This window comes from Nannobrachium achirus, assembly GCF_963921795.1.
Source record: "Nannobrachium achirus genome assembly, chromosome: 3".
Classification (NCBI taxonomy): domain Eukaryota; kingdom Metazoa; phylum Chordata; class Actinopteri; order Myctophiformes; family Myctophidae; genus Nannobrachium; species Nannobrachium achirus.
In genome coordinates, this window is record NC_137812.1 from 33,401,838 (window position 1) to 33,425,352 (window position 23,515).

The following is a 23,515-nucleotide window of genomic DNA, read 5'->3' on the forward strand; positions in this document are numbered from 1 at the left end:
TAAGCGAATATTCGACTTCGGTGAACAACGTCGAATAGTGACTTTGATATTCGAATGTTCGAATATTTGGTGAATGCCCTATACTGTACCATATTGTCCAATATCGACTGCAACCTGAAAGAGAAACTATTTTCTTTAAGAATCTAAATTGAAATAAAAGCCACAATGGTATTATCATACTGCTTGCAAAGTTTAATGCATCAATTTATACAGTCTGAATGCAACAAAAGTAAACTGTAAAAAAAGAAAGGGAAAAGGAAAAAAAGGGTACAATACACACACTCGTTTTATACATTTATGCCCCAAGCATTCACATGACTACTTAGAACTCAGTTAAATATATATGTATTTATATATTTATATAGTCATGACTTCTGTACAGAGGGAATCAGGCTACAAATCAACTTTATTAGTTCAATTTTTTATATATCAATAACAGGCCACTGTGGAAATGTAGACATCATACAGTCAAGTCTTGTGTTTAGCCCATTCAGGAGGCTTAAAGCAACATGTTACATGCTTTGGCTATAAAAGAAATCTTGCAATAACAATAATAATGGCTAGATCTGAATAATATACACACATACACAGAAAATTGTACATAGCTTCATGTGCTTGATCTCTCTCTGCATTTTGTTTTCCGAGAGCTAATCAGGTTTACATTTTCTGTCTTTGTTCACCGTTAAGAAAGAGGGTTAAAGATTTTTAGGTGGCACACACGGCAATCATGTTGCGGTGGTCACCAACTCTAATCTATCAGACCAAGCCGTGACCATTTTTAGGCCCCTGACTGTAATGGCTAAATTATACTTCTTTGTACGGCTGTGTCGCTTGCAAAAAAATAATAATCGGCAAGCAACACAGTCATACTACATAGTAGAAATTGGGCTTAAGAGAAAATACACTCCGTCATGGATTGAGCACTGGGTGAGTGACAAACATCAGGTAGTGACCGGGACGCAACAAAATAAGGCTACATGCAATAGTTACAGCAGCCCATGAAGAGCACAAAATGAAAATCAGGAAGAAGACAGTCATGGAAGCCTGACTGCTATGAATGGTATAGGAATGGAAGTCCCATAGTTGGGAGGGGGGAGACAATGCAACAGACAAAAGCAATCCCTCATTAATATGATATTTCTTCACATCACAACTTTAGTTTCGGCTCGCACTCCCTCACTCATTTACAATGGCACATGAATGTACTCTCTCATTCAAAACACTCTTAAGGATCTTTGTTCAAGTAAAATACCAGAGAGACAACTCTCATTTTATTTCACAGGTAAAGCAAGCTCAAGGGGTCCGGCTGACCTGTATTTGATATTATTATAATCATAGTAAGTGGCAAAACAGCAGTATCATGTTCAGGCTATGCTGTTAACTTCATTACTCATGGATGTTAACATATTGATATGATTTACCCAGGAAGCACTATCAAATCCATACGTTTTAAATTAGGTCGCAGCAAGTTGATTCACAGTACTTTGCAGAACAGAAGCATTATCCCGTAATGCGCAAGCAGAGAACAGCTCTGCCACTTGGAAATAACAGCAAGGAAAAGCAAAAAAATATAAAAGGTCATCATGAGTGCTGTGTAACATCTTTTACGTAGATTTTATATGGTTGTCTTTTTAGAGGGGTTTCTGTAAAGACACATTTTGTTATATCTGGAAAATTAATTAAAACAAATTCACACTGCTTCCCATCTCATACTCAATGGAATTTGGGTTCAAAATTATCTATTTGGGTTCAAAATTATCTAACTAAGCTTATTCTGTGGGGTTAGCAGTTCCCATTCGGGGGCTGGACAGTTATTAACCAGGCGTGCTTCAGTCAGGGCAAGCAAAATTAAACAATGTGCAGGTGTAATAATCGGAACAATGTTGGAAACATGTCAAAACAACTTCAGCATCAAACTTCTAATAGTGAATTGATTAATTAACTGCACTTGCATGGAAGGGCTGAATACAATATGACTAAAGTGTACTGTAAGACTGTTCCAGTTATCTTGGGAGGGGCATGGGACAGCGGTGGGTCTTCCATACAGATCTGGGTTCAGTTACATTATCAGCCTCAAGAATCAGCAAGGGAGGTAAAAACAGATCCAAGTACTATACTACAAAAACAAAAACACTGGAATAGGGTGTAGTATAGCGTGTGTGTGTGTGTGTGTGTGTATGGGTCTGTGTGTGTGTGTGTGTGTGTGTGTGTGTGTGTGTGTGTGTATGGGTCTGTGTGTGTGTGTGTGTGTGTGTGTGTGTGTGTGTGTGTGTGTGTAAAGCATGATGCAAGCAGCTCTTTATAATGATGGTCTTAAGAACAATTCAAGTAAGGCAACATGTCGAGATGAGATGACGGAATGGATGCTGTATCTTTTTTTTCTTTTCTTTTTTTTATCGTGTCATTTGCAGTGATGTGGGTCCACTTCCGTTAATGGCTGAAGAACCCGGGAAGGCGAAGGAGGACAACCTAAGCGGGCCAGCCTATCCCAAACTTTAACGTGATCTTAATTGAGTTAAGGTGAAACTTTAGCCTACAGAAGTGGCGCAGCGCTGTGTCGGTTTCTGGAGCCGACCGTAAGCAGCATGGAGCACTGTGTGAACAGGAGTCCTCTCCTCCTGTTCTAGGCTCGTCTGATAAAGAGCTTCACTGCGACCCCGCCTGACCTCCCGAGGTGATTGCCGCATGTAAACTTTGTCACTCAATGATCGCTGCGTGGTTCGGTGTGCGCAACTGGCAAAGTGGATGTGGGCGAGCACGGCTTGTGGACCACAACGTGGTGAAGCAGTCATGGGAGGCAGTTTTTAAACATTCAGATATTTGTACGCATGTGTGTGTGTGTGTGTGTGTGTCTATGCACGCGCGCTGTGTGTGTGTAAAAGAGAAAGGGAGAGAAAAATAGAGCGAGAGAGAGAGAGAAGAAAAATAGAGCGAGAGAGAGAAGAAATTGTACAACTAGTAACATCTACTTGAAAAACAAAGGGAAGAAGAAAACAAAAGAATCTTCCTGACCTACAGTTTCTATGGCCTCTGCCAGATCAGATTGTCCATTAGTATACTGTAGCAGGGTGACACAGCGATCAGAACAGCAGTGTTTTATGTGTGTGTACCACGCGATGCCATAACAAAGTCTGCATTTCTTTTTTGCGGTCTGATTGACAAAGCAGACAGGATTTGCGTTGCTATTAACATCAGGGAGTCAATGGCACCGTTTAGTTTAAATGATCGCTTGTGTTCTGCGTCTTTCTCACTCCCAAAGTCAAAACACAACTTCCAAACCTCGAGTTCCGCGTTCAGGGCCACGTGTCCACATGCTTAACGCACCCATGCCCTGTAATGCGTTGGTTCTCGATGCAATATCCAATCCACTATTCCCTCACGTCCAAGTACATCCGGCTTCTCTGTGGCAACATTGAAGGAGTGCCCCAAAACCAGGTCACATATCCACAGCAAAACACTGATCATTGTTCTTCTTATGTAAAGTGCTGTGCTCTCCCCCCCGTGGAGTATATTTGTGCCGAGGTGGGTAAAAAGGGGAATTCGCGGTTGGGTAGGCGCTGTAGGGGCAGTAGAGACTAGAGAAACAAAATGGCAAGGGTAAAAGGATCTGAGCATAGATATGGGGCAGGGAAATGAGCAGAGGCTCGGGCAGTGCTGGGCACACAGTACATCTCTGATGAGCGGTGCAATGGACCAAAGAGATGGCAGGACCCAGTAGAGGAGAGTACCAAAACCTCCATGGATCCAGGAGGATAATGCGCTTAAGAGTCGGTAGTCCAATGAAAAGAGGGCGGAAGGTTACGGAGGGTTAAGTGGCTTAACAGCTGCTGTGGGGGGTAGGGGGAGGCACTTACTTGTCTTCTGTGTGCTCGGGGATGCCGGCAGCGACCAGTGCAGCGCGGTACTGTGACATCACACTTTGGACGCTCTTCATGAAGCCCTTGGACAGCGGGAAGAGGGGGAAACCGATGTCCGGGTAGCCACTGCGCTCGGGGAGGAAACTCCGGTAACTCTTTCTCCGCTTCTTTGGTCGCACCGCAGGCTGCTGGCTTCCTGCTCCTGCGGAGCCAGAGTCCGACACCACCACGCCACGTACGAGCGGGCCAGTGGCGGAGACGCCCCCGGTCTCAGCTCCTGAGGAGGTGTTGGCCGTTGCCCCATCGCAGTCAGAGTTCTGGCTCAGTTCTTGATGAGAGAGTGCAGTGGTGGATGGGCTCAAACCTGAGTCCTCCAGCTCCTCCTCTAAAATACAGCTTCCGATCACACCATCATACCCAGGTTTATTAGGGCTGCTTTGAGCTATGGCCTTCACCGATGACGCTGAGACAAGGGTCACCTGTTCGTCCAGGGGTTCCACCGATGGGGGTCTGTCCCGGGAGGGCTGAGACCTGGAGGACGGCAGTGACGCAGATCCCCTCTCAGTGGCCTCGTGAAGCTCCAACCAGACTTCCAGGCGGTGTATGAGCCGCCAGCCATTCGTAGAGAAGTGCTCCTTGATCTCCTGGCTGAACACCTCAATGGGCGACTGCAGGAGTTGGGTCATGGACTGGACCATCTTGATCAGGGCCATCTCATTATAGCAGCGGCTGTTCTCATAGCCTTCCTGCAGGCCTCGGTCACTATCGAAGCCCGCCTCGTTGTAGTAGGGCTCGTTGACAAGGATCAGGCCTGTGGGGAAATGATATGATAGAATTACTTACGTTTTTATAAAGCATGGTACCATTGAAAGTTTAGTTTATCTAGATTAATTTATATAATCATGATGAAAAAACGAAAAAAACAAACAAACAAACAAAAAAAGGTCAAATATAACATAGGAAAAGACCTTGCCTAAGTTTAATTCAAATCTAACCATCCATTATCAATCTGGACCTTAAGCTTTGACCTTTTTGACCCAAAACATAAGCATCTCTTTGGGGCAGCCTACGGATCAGTGTTCCATTAAAGATATTTTGCCAAAGACTGATGGAATGGGGCAAAAACATAACCCCAGCCAGTCTCTGCTGGAGGATTAGAATCAATTATAAGCAAAATATCAAAATGTTTCATATGCTTATGTTTATGCTATCGTACAATAAGGTGTATGACAGATTCAATATAGGACAGGTTCAATATAAAAGGAAAAGACAAGATGTCAGTACATTATGTCTACCCCCCGATAGATATACTGTGTAGAGCAGGGGTCTTCAACGTTTTCAGGACAAGGACCCCTTTAATGAGAGAGAGAGATGAAGCAGGGACCCCCACAACCTTTTTTTTTTTTTTTAAGATTTGTTTTTGGGCTTTTTATGCCTTTATTTGATAGGATAGTAGACTGACAGGAAATGGGGAGAGAGATGGGGAATGACATGTGGCAAAGGTCGTCCGGATCGGGAATCGAACCGGCGACGCCAGCAGGCATCATAGCCTAGTATGTGGTATGTGCCTTGACCACTAGGCCAGCGGGCACCCACCTGACCTTTCACTCTGTCTACTCTTTTCCCCCTCTACACCGAAGCTCTTTGCTGAAAATAGCCAATCTACAAGCTCACAACGCTTCGCAGCGCGAGGCGTTGTGAGCTTGTAGATCTGCTATTTTTTGACTAAAGTTCTCCCAATATGGACACAAGGGTTCAAGTGGTTAATATAAAAAAGGAGAAAAAAAAAAGTTTGTATCACACAAAGATTTGGAGGACCGCCCTGTAGTAACTGAGCCCCTGTTGAAGACCCCTGGTGAAGATTATGATGAAGTACAACAAAATATGTTATAATGCCGATTCAAGATCCTAACATCCAGACAAACGTACAAAGTGGTTAAATGTCAGGAGTGTGTTACAGCTCTACAGCTGTGTGCATCTGGAGCAGGTCTGAGCAAATGAGCCTATGAATAAAACATGCTTCGGTTGCAGTGTCTGAATGCATGTGAGTGTGCGTGCGTGCGCGTGTGTGTGTGTGTGCATGCGCACTCACCTTGTATGGAGATAAGAACCTGCAGAAGGCTAGACTTGCTGGTCCATCTTTCAGTGCCCTGTGGATCACATCACCATATAAGTAGGTAGATATACAGTGCCATTTATGGTTAGCCTTGTACAGTCATGCAGTAAAGCCGAAATTAATTATTTGTCAGACGAATAATAAATGTATATAAATTAAACCATAACGTATCTCTTAGCAAAAAGCAAGCAGACGTGTCCCGATGAAGCCGGTCGATTTGACATATGGCCCAAGTGAGTGCCACCAAAACTGTCAACCTCTGGCATCCTGTGTTAAGCAATCGTCTTTACTCTTTAGTAGGGCATTTTTTCTTTGGGCTTCCAGAGTAAATGTGTTGAATACTAATGCATGCAGAATCCTTTAATAATTTATTTTTGGTACAAAATAACATTTCGGTGTGTATGTAATTATTTCAAGGGTCTATGGTTCTTTTGTATGGCTTATTCTCTGGCGAGAGAGTGGTGAGCAAACGGTTTAATTTCAAGGGCTCATCACCAGTAGTCCAAGGTAGGTTCAAAACAATAAATTGAAGCACCAATGGGCTCACCCAGACAATCTCTCCCTCGTTCTCTGTTTTACTGTTAGTTCAACCTGATGTTGGGTCAATCCACATCAAGGAGACTCAAGTGAAATTCAATACAATCCGCACTGAGGGAAAAGTACTTATCTACAATTTGGCCCATGCCTTTCACAGCAGCTACATGAGGAAGACAGAAACTAAAGGCATGTTTTCACTACAGTTCCGGATTCTTTCCTGCAAAATAATTAGCATAATCATTTTCAACTTTCTGGGAGTTTTGTTTTTTGGGTGTTTTCACATGCCCTCATTGGCAGCAAAAATGCAGGCATAGCCATAAAATACGTAGTTTTCACTCAACCATTGTCGCGGTATGAAAGTCTTACTCTGTAATCATCATACAACGACGAGAAACTATTAACTAATGACGCAGCTCTTTGAGTTGGTAAAGCTTCCAACTTTCATCACAGCATAATGAGCACATTGCGTCCCAATCAGACTAAAAATAGGCTAGTATAGAATAAAATAAGTTTAAACCATGAAATGATCTTGCAAGAGATTGTATTTCTCAGCACCCGCGGCCGTAGGCTGGAGAAAGAAAGATACTTCTGTCTTTGGCTTAATTTAGGCCTACACATTCGAATTCAATATGGATTCTAGCCTAATAATTAACCCCCTGGCCTTATGCAAGGTGAAGCTTTCAATCCCAAATACAATGCTTTAACTGTTAATATTGGCTCCTTGCACGCACCTGCTTGTAAAAAAAAAAAAAAGTTGCTCAGTGGTGTTTGAAGCACCCTGAAGATTGCTCTACTTGCGCATTAAATACGGAAGTATTGAGCACCGAGCAGGCGCACTAGGGTTTCAAACGATAGAAGCATGCGCAGTAGCATTTTAAATGCGGAAGTGATGCTATCCCAGATTTGACCACCAGGCGACGGCCGCTTCACTGTTTTACCGTGGCTCTGGGGGCTTGGTTTGGATATAGGAACTGAGCCCTCTGGTCGTTCCTTTATTCGAACGCACCCTAGATTCTGATAAGTCCCAGAAAAGACACGCCGTGATTTGCCAGTAGTCACTTTGAGTGGCAGCGTGTCTTCTGCACTCCCTTTTTTACAGGTCGCTCCAATGAACCGCAACGGCAAAAGTAGGTAGGTTTTTATGACATTAAAGGCCTTTGCCGACTGGAGGCGTGACAAATAAACGATATGAAAATGCAAAGTACTCGCAAGCAAATATTCAGCATTACAGATTTGATACCTCAATTATAAAAGTTGATGCCTTTACTCATAGAAGTTCAGAATAATCAGCCTTGTTCTTTGTAAAAATTGAGTCCTGTGAACTCAACCGGTGTACAACACAACCCGAAACCGCTCGAATCACCAGATGACTGAATTCATCACATGAAAAGGCACCGTAACACAATAACAAATAGTTTTTGGGTGAATTAATCGAATGAAAAAGCAAGGTCACAGAACTCAGAAGTGCACGGTGCAAGACCGAGAGGGAAGAATCATATTGTTTTGCATGTGTGGATTTGTTCTAAAAACTCTGCCCGAAAAATCACACTTTTCCACAGAAACTTAAAGCCCCATACTTTCCTCAGCAAACTGCATACAGGGTTGTACTTTGAAATGTCAATCAGGTGGTCTAGCACAGTGGTTCTCAATCTTTTTTGGCTGCAGTACCCCCTTACACTGATTTCTGAAGCCAAGTACCCCCATCCCCTGACTACAGTAAAATTGACATAAAAAGTCCAGTTACAATACCAATACGTTCAAAAATAAAACAGCATAATGGCAAATAAACATTGCTTTCTATTCAATAACATTTACTAGTCAAGTAATAGATGTAATTTGGTTTAGAAATGTACAGATGAGCAGGTTCACACCATCTCTGTCAATGTTTTATCATTAACCATAACAGTAAAATACATATTCCCATTTTCTAGTTTTTCCCCACGTACTCCCTGCAATACCCCCGTGTACCCCTAGGGGTACACTGGTCTAGCAGGCCGATTCTCACATACTGTAGACGTTGTAAAGGTGGAGTGTGAAAGTGAGCACAGCAACAGAAAGCACCCATGACAGTGTGGATAATGTTATGGCACAGCATATCACTTCTAGCCAAGCAGTTTCAGGAGGACTTGCACAATGTGACCGGCAAAATCAAGCTCACCTTGCCAATCCAGGTGCCCAGCAGACTGACGCAGACCTTGCCGTTGTCGTAGAGGTTGGGGTTGAGGCGACCGCTGCACTGGGACAGGTAGCGGAAAAGGGGCGGTACAGCAGGGTAGATGTTGGGCAGCTGGATATCAAACAGGAAGAGACCGTCCTCGTACGGTGTGCGGGTTGGACCCTTGATCAGAGCAGAGAATATATCCTGTACAGAGAAGAGAGGGAATTAAATGAGCGTATTTTAAAACGGAGTATAGTATTTTTCTATTAGAAGATCAAGGTTAACGTAGAAGAACATTTTATTTAATCAAATTCACAACAAAACAATTAAGGATGCAACCCTGGAATACTTTTTGCTTGTGTGTTCATTTGTTAATGGCCATCATACCATGCGATCTTCAAAGGTTTTGACCATGATGCCGTCAGGCAGAGAGGTAGCCAACAGAGCCATCTCTTTCCTCACTGTGCTGAAGAACTTCTTAGGCTCCGCTGGCTGGAACTCCATCTTCTTAAAAGTGTGTGTGTCTGGGGAAAACACAATAGAGATCATGTTTATGGAATAGCAATAGAAAGATATGGTAATTTACATACGTGTGTGTATGTTAAAGCCCGATTTATGCTTTGCTATAGTTCTGAAAATAAGTGTCAGTTTGGCAATACGAGAGGAAACTCGTCAAACTGACATTTATTAGCGGTTTATGCAATGCAATACATTCATGTCTAGTGGTATGGATCAGTTAAGAATCCACACCACACCACAGTTTAGTCGCTGAAGCATAAATCAGGCTTAAGGCTGGAAGACAGTTGGAGAGATACAGTTATGGATTATGGAATAGAAATAAAGGGCAGATGTGCTGATTCATAAGATATGAGGAAACACTGTATATTGGGAGCTACTTTCTTTTTTAAATATCTTCCAAAAGAACAGAACAGAAGTCTGTTCTCTTCAGAGACAGACGCGAAATATTCTCAAGCCTTCACAGGATCACTTTAAACAGAGACAAACTGGCATACAGAATCTCCAATTACAAATAAACGAATGAAAACAGACACAGATGAGATTTCTGTTGAAGCAGCAATGGCAGATTGATGTCATTGTTGTGATGTGCCAACCACATCTGTGGTCCCGTCAGCATAACCGAGTCCTTCTGTTTCACTCTGTCGGAGGCCGACGTAGATCAGATCGGCCTGTGTGTTGTGACCAGAGTCGGATTGAGTTGTATCAATCCGGTCGAGTACACCAGTGGTTCTCAACCTTTCATTCCCTCTTTTTATTGAACGCGGTTTGAATTGGGAGACGTTCATTAAAGCACCTACTGACTGGAATAATTTACCTACCTCACTTAGATCAATTACCTCATTTCCGGTTTAAAAAAAAAATCTTTGTTTGATTCAGTTAAATGCAACTGTTCCCGTTTTTGATTCCTGTTTTATATAATTGATGTTTTTGATTTTATTTGGACAGTTCATTTTTCAGTTACTTTTTATTTATCATTACCGTATTTTTAGATGACGTTATTAACAGATGTAGAATGGTCTGGGATGGTGTGAGAGCCCTTATATATTTTTTTTTAAATGTATTGTAGATTGTTATGTGATTGTTTCATGTCATTGTTTGTGTGTTGTGCCTGCAGGACACCCTGGAAGACGAGATGATGCATCTCAAGGGATTTATTCTCTAAAGAAATGTCCAAATAAAAACTCCTTGCATCAATGTCCTGTTGTCTCACCTGGTGAGTAGTCCAGCACAGAGAACACCTCTCCCTTTGCGCTGGTGAAAGTGACTCCAGGTTTGCCCCCACTCTGCTGGCACAGTACTGGTGTTTTACCGGGCCACTCGCTGGGCCACTCACTGGGCCACTCTGCACCAGTTGGTGTCTGGGGTTCCGGCTGTGGGTGATCCTCCCCGGCTCTCTCTACCTAAAGAGTTAACATGACAGATTGTAAGAACATTATACTGCAAATGATGAATAAATTACCTTTCGGTAGTGTTTGATATCTAAGCTTTATGGTATGTGCTTACTTCCTATGGCAGATTATAAATGGTTTTAGATAATCTTACATTCCATTTTCTTAACTCAGAAATAATTCAAACGATAGTTTAACAATATGTCAGAGCCATAGTTGTTAGTTGGTGTAGTGAAACCTGTATCGGCAGATCAGGTAACAAATATATTTACTAAAACAATATGTGCGATAATGTAAATATTGTTATATGTATATGACCGAATGCTCACAGTAACTGCCATGTACTGTATGTAAAGGTCGGTGTGATCCATCAACATTTCTCTACAGACGTGCATTATTATTACAAAAGTAGCATAGAGCTCTGTGACGTCACTGCCGCTAGATGGCGCCATTACCCGAGTTCAAGTAATTTGCCCCATAGGGGAATCTTTGATCACATGAACACTGTTTTCCAAAAATAAACAAATAATCCGGATGTTTCTGTCAGGGGGGTGGCTCTGCATCGTTTATGGTATTCATTCATATTTGATATAGCCAGTTTCTGGAGAAAATACAGTTAGTCTGCCGGAAAAAGTCAGAAACTACACTTCCGGGTTGAAATCACTGTTCCCTACCAGCCACGTTCATGGCAAATGCAGTCGTTGGGTTTTGTTTGACTCGTTTCTAGCGTTTATGGCGTTACTCTTTGGGTAAATGTGTACATTTCCACCTTTAGTTGATGCCTCATATCCATATGAGTAAAATCACAGACGTGGTGTGTTTATTTTTGGAACACAGTTCTTATATGAGGCGATCTAAGATTCCCTTATGGGGACATCAATACAAAAAATAACGTGAACCTGGGTAATAGCGCCATATAGCAGCAGTGATGTCAGACTATTGACGTCAGAATATTGAGACCCAATTTTACGATTTTCTCAACATGACAGAAGATCAATGGTGGACAGACAAGAGTCCCTGGGGACAAAACTCTTGTCTTCCTCCCGTTAAGCATCAGACCCACATTAGAAGAAGGATTGTGATTTTCTTCAAGAAAATCACAAACCTCTGCTCCTGTTGCTGCAGCGCTGCCTGGACTTCCCACCACGGCCTCCATCTTCTCCTCCTCTGCGATGGCCACGTTGTCCAGCGTCTTCCTCAGGTTCTCCTGGAGCTTCTTCATGTCGTCCAGGAAGCGCTTCTCCTTGGTGGGTTTCTCTGGCGCGGCAGGAGTCACCGAGCTCGCCGCGTTGGCGGCGGACGCAGGTTCGACGGAGGTGGGGGAGGTGGGTGAACCGCCGGTCCACAGTTGTTCCACCGTCATGTTCTTCAGGCTCTCCAGGATTTTCAGCGCCTCCTTCAGTTCCCTGATGCCCCGTGCCATGCCCTCCTTACCGGGCTTCTCTGACCCGTCGGAAGGCCCCGCCGGGGTGTTCAATGGGCAGATGCAACCACCCACCGCGGCGCCTTCACCCTCTTCTCCCAGGGTGAAGGAGGCCCCTGCTTTGCTGCCCTCCTCCGGTGGGATGATGTAAGGCGAGGTGCCCGTGGGTGTGGGGGCCGGGGTTGCCGTGGCGGAGACATTGTCGGCGTTGTTGACGCGGTTTTCGTCTTCCGTGGTGAGACCGTTGTCCGTCTCCCAGCTGTCACTCTCGTCCTCCCACTCCTCGGTGGACAGACCACTGCTGGTCTCCTCCACCGAGTCGTAGTCCGTCTCCTCGATCTCCGACTCCACGTTGTAAAGGTGCTGTGTGCATGGACAGGGGAAGACGGCAAGACTCTTACAAAGACTCTCTTTTGTCAGTTTCACTTCTCATGTTGTGTCTTAATTAATAGACCATGGGCCACAGACTGATGTAATCCATTTTGTAGTCTGCTGCAGGGCAAACCGTGACACTTCTTAACACATCTGCCGCCTTACACGTTTATAAACGTTCTATTTTGCCCAGCTATCTACCGCCTTACACGTTACTGTACGTTCTACCGTTTTTGGCCACTGGGGGGCACTGTTCACTAATATATGAGACAGCAATGTGTTCACAGCTCTTTGGGCAGCCTGTGATGCTGATAAAAAATTATAAAAATGTTATTCATGTAATCAGCTTTCTGCACACCTTCTTCAAGATGGCTGCCAAAATGGCCACCATCCACATGCTGTAATTGTTTGTGTGTGTTAATCTAAAAATAGATTTTTCTTGGGGTTGATTATATTTTTCTGCCAACTGCAAGGGGGCAATGGACATCTTCTGAGAGCTTATTTTTTTTCAAAAAATGTTTAATTTTTTTTTTATTTTCATTTTAATTTTTTGTAAAAAGCCGGGCAGTACTAAGATAGATTTTTTTTTAACCCTTGGCAGGCATTGTGTTAATAATGATAATAATAATAATAATAATGGATTGCATTTATATAGCACTTTTCTAAGCACTCAAAGCGCTTTACAATATCCAGCATTATGTGCATGCATTTGACATAGAATTTGCTCAGACGGTCCACGTTCTGTTAAGTGAAGTTCAATTTGAAATAGATCACATGGTTACCTGTGGTAGGACGATGGTCATGGAGTTGTCAGCCCACACTACCTCCACTTTGCTGCTCACATCCACCCTGGACACCTGGCCTACCGATGTCTGGCACAAAGAAAGAATATATACAATACATTTAATGTTTTTGATGAGTCTCATAATAATTATTATTAACTGAAGAAATTAAATCAGTAAACAATAACATCATCCAAACAAGGCTCGACATATATACAAATGTCAATATGTTTCAATAAAACTAGGCTTTTAAGAAGCAAGTTATAAGCTACTGATTTATCCTGAGCTGCTCATGCAGGTCATTCCAGAGCTGAGGGGCCTGGACAGTAAAGGGACGTTCACACTCGACTTCAACCAACTCAGAAAAGCAAGCAGATCCTACTTATGGACCTCAGGCTGCATACAAGCGTGCAATGGGTTAATACATTTAAAATATAATTAGGCCATGAAGTGCCTTAAAAGTAATCGTAGAAGAACCATTTCCTAAAAACAGACTGGCAATTAGTATAGTGAAACAGGAGTAATAGGTTCTTCTCTCCTGGTTCCTTGATAAAGTCTCTTTGGCAGAAGAAATCTGTTGTAAATGGGTTTCAACTTTCATGAGATGAAATATAACTGTACAATTAATCTGGCAGTCTCTCTGGGTGTTGAGGGGGCTGTCTTGGTTGATACGTCTTTTCAACATTGTGTGGAAGTCTGGAACAGTGCCGAGGGAGTGGCAGACCGGGGTGGTGGTTCCACTTTTCAAAAAGGGGGACCAGAGGGTGTGTGCCAATTACAGAGGTATCACATTGCTCAGCCTCCCTGGGAAGGTTTACGCCAAGGTACTGGAAAGGAGGGCCCGGCCGATATTCAAACCTCAGATACAAGAGGAACAATGTGGATTCCGTCCTGGTCATGGAACAACTGACCAGCTCTTTACTCTGGCAGGGATCCTGGAGAGGGCCTGGGAGTATGCATATCCAGTCTACATGTGGTTTGTAGATTTGGAGAAGGCATATGACCGGGTCCCCCAGGAGGTTCTGAGGGAGGTATTGCGGGAATATGGAGTGAGGGGGACCTTGTTGAGGGCCAAAAGTATAAGGTATCGGGTACAAGTGGCCGAAATGAGTTTTCTCAGAAGGGTGGATGGTATCTCCCTTAGAGATAGGGTGAGAAGTTCAATCACCCGAGAGAGACTTGGAGTAGAACCACTGGTCCTTCACTTGGAAGCTTAGGTGGTTCAGGCATCTAGTACGGATGCCTCTCGAGCGCCTTCCTAGAAAGGTCCTCGATGCACGTCCCACTGGGAGGAGAGCCTGTGGCAGACCAAAGACCAGATGTAAGGATTATATCTCCACACTGGCCTGGGAACATCTCGGTATACTGCCGGAAGGAGTGGAGGAAGTTGCTCAGGATGAGGAACACTGGAAGTCCCAGTTGGAACGGTTAACCCCGCGACCCGATTCCGTATAAGCGGTTGAAGATGGATGGAAGGTTTGTCTTGTTTAGACGAGGCTGACGTGAGTGAAGACCGTCAAGGGCAGTGATTTGGTTGAATTATTAAAACATTGAGAAGCAGTCACACCAAGTAATCAGCTTAAATAGTTTATAATCAACTGCAAACGCAAAGTCGATGATTATTCAAGGTTCGATTATTTATTTGACAACCCTATTTCACATTTCACCTCATTTTCACAGTCGTTGGTCTGTCCATTCTGTCCATTCTCAGAGTTCCATATTCTGATGACAATGTCGGTGGTGCGGAAGTGGAAGTCTGGGTGGTCCGCGATGTCGTAAACACTCACGTCCTCCTCCTCGCCTATGACCTGGGATTGAAAATGGAAAAAGTCAAAACATCTGCTCAAAAAGCAGATCAAATAAAATTTTTGTCCCAAGGATTTAACATTTGCCTTAAGGACGGATTAGACAAAACTCTTTTACCTAGGCTAGTGATGCATCAGTAGAACATCCATAACCTTGAACAACATACAATAGCCAGGTATCGAAGCATAGCGACCATGTTTCCCCTAATGGCAAATAAGAGCCATGTTGCTATGGTAACCATAATTTTTACTTGCACTCACTAACCTCCCTGACATGCGCATACAGCCATACAAGCTCACGCACTGCCTCTGCCTTGTGTCTGTATCTCTCCCTCATGCACATTAACCCACTATAATTGGGAAAGCATCCGTGTCATTTTAACCATTTTTTAATACTTTTGGGGAGATCGAAAATTGGGGGTCCTTCACATGAAAAGTTTGAGCACCACTGACATAGAAACAGGTTTTTCAAAAGAATTTAGAAGACAAATATATATAGACAAAATATATAATATATGATATAATTAAATAGTTAAAGCATAAATTAATGCTTAATGGGTTCCCGGTCTTAATGTTGAACAACACCGTCTCGTCTCATCGCTCGCACGGCACACACACACACACACACACACACAGTCCTTTGATGTTGACTGACCTCCACGTCGTCACTGGAGGAGTTAAGTTTGATCCACTTCACAGCGCACGTCCTGCCCTTGTGATCCCCAGACTGGATCACACCGTACACTGCAGGGTCTTGTGAGGCTTGAGCTGGAAGGACATGAGCACACAATTTACAATTATAATGAATGCAGGCATTTAGCAGACGCTCCTCTCCAAAGTACCAGGGTGGACTGAGCAACATGAAACCTAGTCAGCCAACATCAGCGTTAAGAGGCTGAACAATTGGAGTTAAGAAAACAGTTGACATGGTTAACAGGATGGTAGGTAGAACAGGCATCTATGAACAGGCAAACAACATAGATCTACTGTACTAATTAAGGACATATGGTATAGAAAACCTATGCACATGCAAACACACAACATAAACAATACCTGGTCAATATACAACAAGCAAGTACACACACAAACTTGTGACAGTTTGTGACAAGCGATCACAGCTTGCAAGTAAATCCCAACATTTCCTGTCCATTTCAAACATGCATAAACGTGATATGTTTTCAGGAAATGGCCTAGATACTGTAGGTGGCTGAAGATAGGTGGCCTAGATAAGGCACCTCTTCACAATCCTTAGGGACTGGCATGGGATACAGTACATGATATGTCTTCCACAACACAAACAGTTTACACTGAAACAATCTATGAACCAAGATTCAAAATGGTCACACACATTGTACAATTAATTTATATTAATCTCAGGGGTTGACACTAAGGTCTCATTGGCACTTGCCTGTCGGGCAAGTACAGGTTGCCCGAAAAGTAAATCGTCCATTATAAAGTATAAGATGTTTAATACAGTTCAATGTAACTTATTTTTTTCTTTACTTTCTGGGGCTGTTCAAATGAGTACTTGCCCGGTCGGGCAACCTGAAAGCAAACTTCACCTGCCCGAGAGTTTTATTTACCTGCCGAGGGCAGGTGGGCAAGCCTTAGTGTCAATGCCTGAATCTCATTAGACATCATTTAATATGCTACCACAATATGATGCACTGAAATAAAAACATTATCTATAATCAATAAGAACACTCAAACTTGAACTTGTTATTTATACACTTTCAAGAACCCCCCCCCCCTTAAATTCTTAATTATTTAGAAAATAGGGCTTAATCTTACGTCGCTTGTCAACGACAAAGTCCCCGGGACAGAACTCATGACTGTCGAGGTGCTGGATGGGGATGAGGGTGTTGGATCGGATCCCCTTCTCCACCCGACCATCCTTCCACATCACGTCTGCTGACGTCTTAGTGGACACCACCTCCACTGCCACCCTGAAGGAACACACAACACTCATTAGATCAGGGGTGGGCAACTTTGATGATGGAGAGGGCCACACACTCACTCCAGAGGGCCACAATGCATATACAGTCAAAAATAGCAAAAATAGCCGATCTACAAGCTCAAAATGCGTCGCAGTGCGAGGCGTTTTGATCTTGTAGATCTGCTATTTTTGCTATTTTTGAATTGGAATGCTGAATTATTTTTAGCTATTTTTGAATTTGGGATCCTGAAAAGTAAAATTTTTATTTTATTTCCAATGCATTTATATGTTCTTATGTTAACTTTATGAGCTTAAATACAAATACAAATACATTGTGCATAAAAAAGACTAGTACTAATCATTAAGCTACTAATATAGACTGAAGTAATTAAAGCATGTTTGGAATTGTTACAGCTGAAATCAATAGGCTAATATATCAGTATTCAGATATTATGCTGAGGGCCGCATTAAGTGAAGGTGAGGGCCGCATGTGGCCCCCGGGCCGCCAGTTGCCCATGTATGCCTTAGATAATGAAAATAACTATCAAGTCATTATGGCTGGATATCTTACTTGAAAGGATGATGATTTGGGGAACATTATTATTCGGTTGTGTTTTGCAATCTTCAACAACAGTGGGCGGTTCCTACCAATTGCATGAGGTGGACGACAACTATAATTAGCTCCCCGTGGGCATGTTAATGTGCAAGCAACACTTATCTTCAGAGTAAATAATCAGGTGATTATAGTGTTTACACAGAAAAACGTCCGCGACGTATAGTTTCCCCGCGGCCAATGTTAGACATGATTCTCCTGTCTCTTCTGTTCTCGGTACACATCCACGTGCCAAAAACGTTCTTCACATCGGTCACAATTACATAGTTTTGAACCCTTAAGACCAGGAACATTTTAACCACTTTAACTATTAAAATAATTGTACGGCACTGAAAATCTGGTATATAAAAAAAGGAAAAAGCCTTTGCAGTTAAACTACATTAGTTATGGCAAAACTATGGCAGCATAAGTGTTAAGCTTCAAAAACAACTAGGAAGATTTTATTTGTATTTTTAGGAGTTTCATTATTGGAAATGCTGAAATACGTACATTACAGTTGGAAGGAGCGGTGAGCTCATACAGTATGAAGGTCTGACCATTTACACAGACAAAGAAGAGGATGGATAGATAAACAATGGATGGGGGTGGAGAGACTGCAATCCAGACACTGACAGAAAGCAAAGGACAAAGAGATGGATGGACCGCGGTGGGGTAGGGGTGTAGTGGCTGTGCATGTGCACAAGTGAGAGGGCAAGAATCAAAAATTGAAGACTGAGGCGGATTGAGAGAGACAGTGAGTGAGTGAGTGAGTGAGTGAGTGAGTGAGTGAGTGAGTGAGTGAGTGAGTGAGTGAGTGAGTGAGTGAGTGAGTGAGTGAGTGAGTGAGTGTGTGTGTGTGTGTGTGTGTGTGTGTGTGTGTGTGTGTGTGTGTGTGTGTGTGTGTGTGTGTGTGTGTGTGTGTGTGTGTGTGTGTGTGTGTCCAAAGGTTGAGGATTTGACACCCATTAGGTGGTCAGCACTAAAGGCTGTCCATCTGTGTGGAGGTCACCAGGTTCAGAATGCAGTAAAGAATCGACGCCTTACAGACTGTCCTTTTATACGCCAAGGACAGAGTGAAAGAAAGATGGAGTGAGAGAAAGCAAAAGATAAGAGAAGAATAGAAAAGGACAAGTCAGGCACAATAAACACAGACCGTTCCACAAACCTGTCTCCGGGCTTGAACTCGCGGGAGAACTTGGTCCTCTTCTTCTTGTGCTTTCTCTTCAGGTTGCGGATGGACAGCGGGATGCTCTTCTTACGGTTGGTTCCCAGACCTCCGCTCTGGGAGGAGGCCGTGGAGCTGGCCGAGGAGGTCAAGGAGCTAAGGGTGGGGTCAGATGCACAGTTAAAGCATTGTCGTCACTGTCGGGCAGAACCCTTGTATCTCCAAGTTCAAATGCGTACGTTTTTTTTTTAGGTAAAGCAAAGCCCTGCTTCATCATACAAGACCGTTGCACAAAACCTGTGAAAACAGCATATCTACAAGCACACAGCGCCTTGTGGTGCGAGGCATTGTGTGCTTGTAGATCGGCTGTTTTTGATTGATTGATTGATTGAAGAGTTTATTAGCAGTTTGCAATAGAACAAAGTACAGTTTCATGACAGCACAAATCACTGGTACAAGGTCAACTAAGTAGCGAGTAGCAGCCGTCTGAAGGTGACTTTTCAGAACAAATTTGGAGGAGGCTAGGGATTTGCACTCCTTTTCACTAGGAGTTTTCACTAGTTTAGATCATTTTTAAAATGATAAATACAAACAACGGTTTTGGACATACAGTACAAGGTTTCCACGTGACAACGACGATATAACAATTAATCAAAATTGATATGTACCTTCTTGTTTGTTTGTCTGTTTAGAAAGGTTACTAAAGAATGGACAGCCAAATTGTCATAAAACTTGAGCGAATAATCAGAAGGCTTCCCTGAAGAGAAAGTAACTTTTGAGTAAAAAAAAGAGAAGTTAAGGTCAAGGTCAAAGTCAAGGTGAAGTCAAAATGTCATAATCAGTCTGTGTCTCTATAACCAAGAGAATGAAATAAAGAAGTTTAGATATGTGTTGAGTCCTTGTGCAAAATTTGATCAATGATGTAATCATTGTGTCATCACATATAAATCCAGGCTGTCAACAAAATAACTCAAGAACAGAGAGGCAGATTTTCATGAAACCTTTTTGGAATTATCAGTATGCTGCCCTGAACAGATGTGGAATGCAAAGGTCAAAGGTTAAGATCAAAATGAAGAACAGATGTGTGAATTTTAATGGGAAGGTCACAATCAGGGGCAAAATTAATTGGCCATACCCACTGCCACAGGCCCTCTTCACTGATTGGGATGAACAGTTATTTAATCAGTTTTTCCCTGGCCAAGGTCTTGTCCAAATCCATTCAAAACTGCTAGAAATAGTCTACCAGCAGACAGACAAAAAAAAAAGCCAAAAACATAAGGCCCTTGGCGGATGACATACTGACAACAGAAAATCCTATAAAACTTTAATCCATTTAGGTCTAGAATTATTGAATGCTTTAACCAGTTAAAAATAGCAGATATACAAGCTCACAGCGCGGCACCGAGTGCCGCGCTGCGAGCTTGTAGATCTGCTATTTTTGAAAAAAAAGGAGCTTGTAGATCTGCTATTTTTGAAAAAAGTCACTCTGTGCCGTGCTGTGAGCTTGTATATCTGCTATTTTTCAATAGTTAAAGCATAAAATAATGATACACAAAATGTGTACCCGTTCTAAATGGGTTAAACAGACCTTGTGTCATCCGTGTCCTCTGCAGCTTCGTCATCGGCATCTTGCTCCCCGGACTCGGTCCAGCCATCAGCAGGGTTTTGAGGGTCTGTGGGGTTGTGAATGATGGCTTCCACTGGACCGTTGTTGTTGTTGTTGTTGGGATAGGAGGACTCTGTCTGGACTGATTTGTGAGCGGCTGGAGGTGGCGGTAACACGTGGAAAGAGAGAGAGGAGCGGGGAGCGTGTTAGGCTTAAAACAGTAGAGATTATTACCAGGAAGACTGGATTCTCTTTGGAACAGGTTAGTGTGGGAATGGGATGGTCAAAGAAAGAAAAAAGAAAAAGGGAAAAACGTGATCCCCCCTTTTTTTTTTTTAGCTTTTCCCTCATATCCTGCATAAGTGTTTCACATTAAGGCAGAAATCAAGACAAACTGGAATTACCGAATGTTAAGCCTGGCCAAAGATAGCTAATCTACAAGTTCACAAAGCCTTGCGACCCATTGTGAACTTGCAGATCTGCCATGTGACACTGTCATGAAAAAGGGTATAAATGACACAGACATGAGGACATAATACATTATGATGAAGTCTCTCTCAGTCTCAATGTTTAAGCCTTTTCTTTTCATCTTGGGAGATATAAATTAATTCCTTATTTTGCTCAGGTATTAAAAGTCGTTCAAGTGCACATGCTGCTGCACTTCAGCATAATTTGCAATTACTAACTTTGCACTGCACTGAGCTTGGCCTCATTTATCACTGGAACTTTAATCATTCTATGAGTAGGAAGTCTTTTTACAGAGATCTCAAGTTCTCAGCAACTAGTGCCACCCTTAGGCCAACATGTCTAATTGTCTTCGGTTTAAAAGGTAATGTGTAGGTCCTTAATTATGGTACCATTTGATTTCACTTTAAAACTTTTGGGGGCTTTAAGGATGGCAATATTGGTCAGAAGAAAAAAAAACGTTGGTCTGGTTAGATGCAAGGAACAGCATGACCTTTGCTAGTGGGTCTTTTATTTTATTTTGACACACTCCCTTCCAACTCATGGTAAGGGATCCGATTGCGCTACTTGCTTGCTGTATCAGCACTAGCTAACTTTCCTTGAATAAAGGCCAAACAACACATTGGTTAGGACATGTATCCCAGAGGGGGCCCTCGTCTAAAAAGCTGTCCAAATAATGTTTATACTGTATGCACAAGTGCTGGCTGCAAATCACAGGACGCTAAGACGCCTAAGGCAATAAAAGGCAAGCAGAACCTTTCATACCCCAGGCCAACTCAATGTGCTTTACAGAATAAAAACAAATGCAATCAAAATGCGACAGTGCACATTAAAAAGAGATTTAAAAAGTGTGTGTGTGTGTGTGTGTGTGTGTGTGTGTGTGTGTGTGTGTGTGTGTGTGTGTGTGTGTGTGTGCCCACCCTCTGGTTTCTCTGCTGAGTGTTGGTTGGCACTTTGTGGGTCAGCATTCTCAGTCTTTTTCCCTGAATCCTTCTTGAACATTCTTTTCAACTGCAGGAGAAACAGAAAAACAAAGTCAAATAACTCTCAAAAAGACCAGCGACTGTATAACAGTCTGTAATAGCAAACGTCGTCCAAACAACCACAGATAATTCTATCACTGATATTCCTCTAGCATTGTAATCGTCTGTTTGCGTCTGCATGTGACACAGCTTGTTGAAAACTAACTACACAATTGAATGCTTTACCAAAATACATTTCTTATTTGTAAACACACACCTTCCTGGCGACTGGGTCTTCAGTCAAGACAGGAGCACCTTCGGGTCCTTCGCAGGTGATGCGTGTGGCATCTCCCTTAGCGGGGAAGACATAGAGTGCCCTCTCTCCCAGCTGCCTCTGGGTGTGGTCATAGTATCCTAGTCGCCTCACCCTGAGGACAACATACACTTTGACGTTAGTCCATGTTCGCATTCAACCATATTCGTTGAGGTTATGCGTCTTGAGTTCAATTAATATCTATTGTCAGAAAATACCATGATACGTTTAACCCATTTAGGCCTAGAATTATTGAATGCTTTAACCAGTGAAAAATAGCAGATATACAAGCTCACAGCGCGCTGCGAGCTTGTAGATCTGCTATTTTTGAAAAAGTCATGAAAATGTGTGCAAATCTTTGAATATATGTATTTTCAAAGCGAACGTTTTTTAACTCAAATTTGACTTCTGGGTGGTCCCTGGAACAAATATTTTGAGATGGGGGTCCGTGGCCAAATACATATCATTTTGAGGGTCCTTCACATGAAAAGGTTTGATAACCACTGACATAATATTCTCTCCAGAACAGACTAACGAACTGAGCTCCAGTTAAGTGAAAAGGACCTTTTCTTTGACGATGGCTAGCCAGATTGCTGACATAGAAACACAGGTTTTTCAAAAAATCTTAGAAGGATTCAAAAGACACTTATAGAATCGGGTAAAAATTCTACTTTTCCCAATTTTTCAAAAATAGCAGATATACAAGCTCACAGCGCGGCACCGGTTAAAGCATAAAATAATGATACACAATAATGTGTACCCGTTCTAAGGAATAGAAACATTTTAAGTACAGAATAAAGGATTCATGTCAAAGTGTAAAGGCATACATCTATGAATATAATGGCTACTAGCTACAATTTATTATTTAGGCATGAAATGGTTCAAAATGCTGTCCAACCTGAAGAGGTTTTCCTGTGTTATGGTGGAGGGAGGGGGGTAGACACTGTCTGAACCTTTGGGGGAGTAACTTTTGGTAATCCACGTCACCTTTAGCTCAACCACCTTGACCTGTCAAGAGGAACACAGAGTTACCTCAGAAGAGGAATTGTCATGCATTGTGTGGCTATGGTTTTACTTCATTTCCTGACTGAAAAGTGAACCAATTTAGTGATCGGTTTTACCTCTTCGACCACCACCCTGAACTTGCACTTCTTGCTGAGGACAGGTTTGACTCCTGACAGCCACAGTACATTGGAAAATACTTTTGCAGGACCGATCAGGACCTGACCTGGGTAGAAACCATATGCCTCATCGAAGAACAGACCCTGGGCAACAACACAAGAACCAATAATAAAAACATGTCAATAGGCTCAAAACGTGGCAATAGGATTTCTGTGGGCTAATGTGTGCCTGCAGTCATTGTCATTCAGTGTGCATTGCAATTACTACAGTAATATATTGAACACGTTTTAGCATGTAAGGGACATTTTCTTTGTTACTAAAAACTGAACATAAAACTATAGATTGTTCACCTTAACTCAGTCTCTTCCTGGTAGTCTTATATCGTCTTTATCCCTAG

General features: G+C 42.7%; 1 protein-coding gene across 2 annotated transcripts in view; it reads right to left on the reverse strand.

Annotated features, from left to right (window-relative positions):
• Positions 1 to 255: 255 nt before the first annotated feature.
• ube2o (ubiquitin-conjugating enzyme E2O) overlaps positions 256 to 23,515 on the reverse strand; it is a gene marked incomplete at its 5' end in the record, with an annotated part of 47,233 nt that continues 23,973 nt past the window's right edge. The window contains 16 exons of one of the 2 annotated variants that reach the window (XM_080721182.1): positions 256 to 4,668; positions 5,950 to 6,007; positions 8,669 to 8,872; positions 9,056 to 9,192; positions 10,398 to 10,587; positions 11,639 to 12,361; positions 13,153 to 13,242; positions 14,820 to 14,960; positions 15,613 to 15,725; positions 16,749 to 16,903; positions 18,651 to 18,806; positions 20,239 to 20,413; positions 21,642 to 21,732; positions 21,961 to 22,111; positions 22,895 to 23,004; positions 23,118 to 23,261. In XM_080721182.1, the coding sequence (XP_080577308.1) occupies positions 3,851 to 4,668; positions 5,950 to 6,007; positions 8,669 to 8,872; positions 9,056 to 9,192; positions 10,398 to 10,587; positions 11,639 to 12,361; positions 13,153 to 13,242; positions 14,820 to 14,960; positions 15,613 to 15,725; positions 16,749 to 16,903; positions 18,651 to 18,806; positions 20,239 to 20,413; positions 21,642 to 21,732; positions 21,961 to 22,111; positions 22,895 to 23,004; positions 23,118 to 23,261 (3,456 nt within the window). In that variant the 3' untranslated portion in view covers positions 256 to 3,850. The remainder of the gene's footprint in view (positions 4,669 to 5,949; positions 6,008 to 8,668; positions 8,873 to 9,055; positions 9,193 to 10,397; positions 10,588 to 11,638; positions 12,362 to 13,152; positions 13,243 to 14,819; positions 14,961 to 15,612; positions 15,726 to 16,748; positions 16,904 to 18,650; positions 18,807 to 20,238; positions 20,414 to 21,641; positions 21,733 to 21,960; positions 22,112 to 22,894; positions 23,005 to 23,117; positions 23,262 to 23,515) is intronic. The other variant, XM_080721181.1, reaches the window with a different exon arrangement.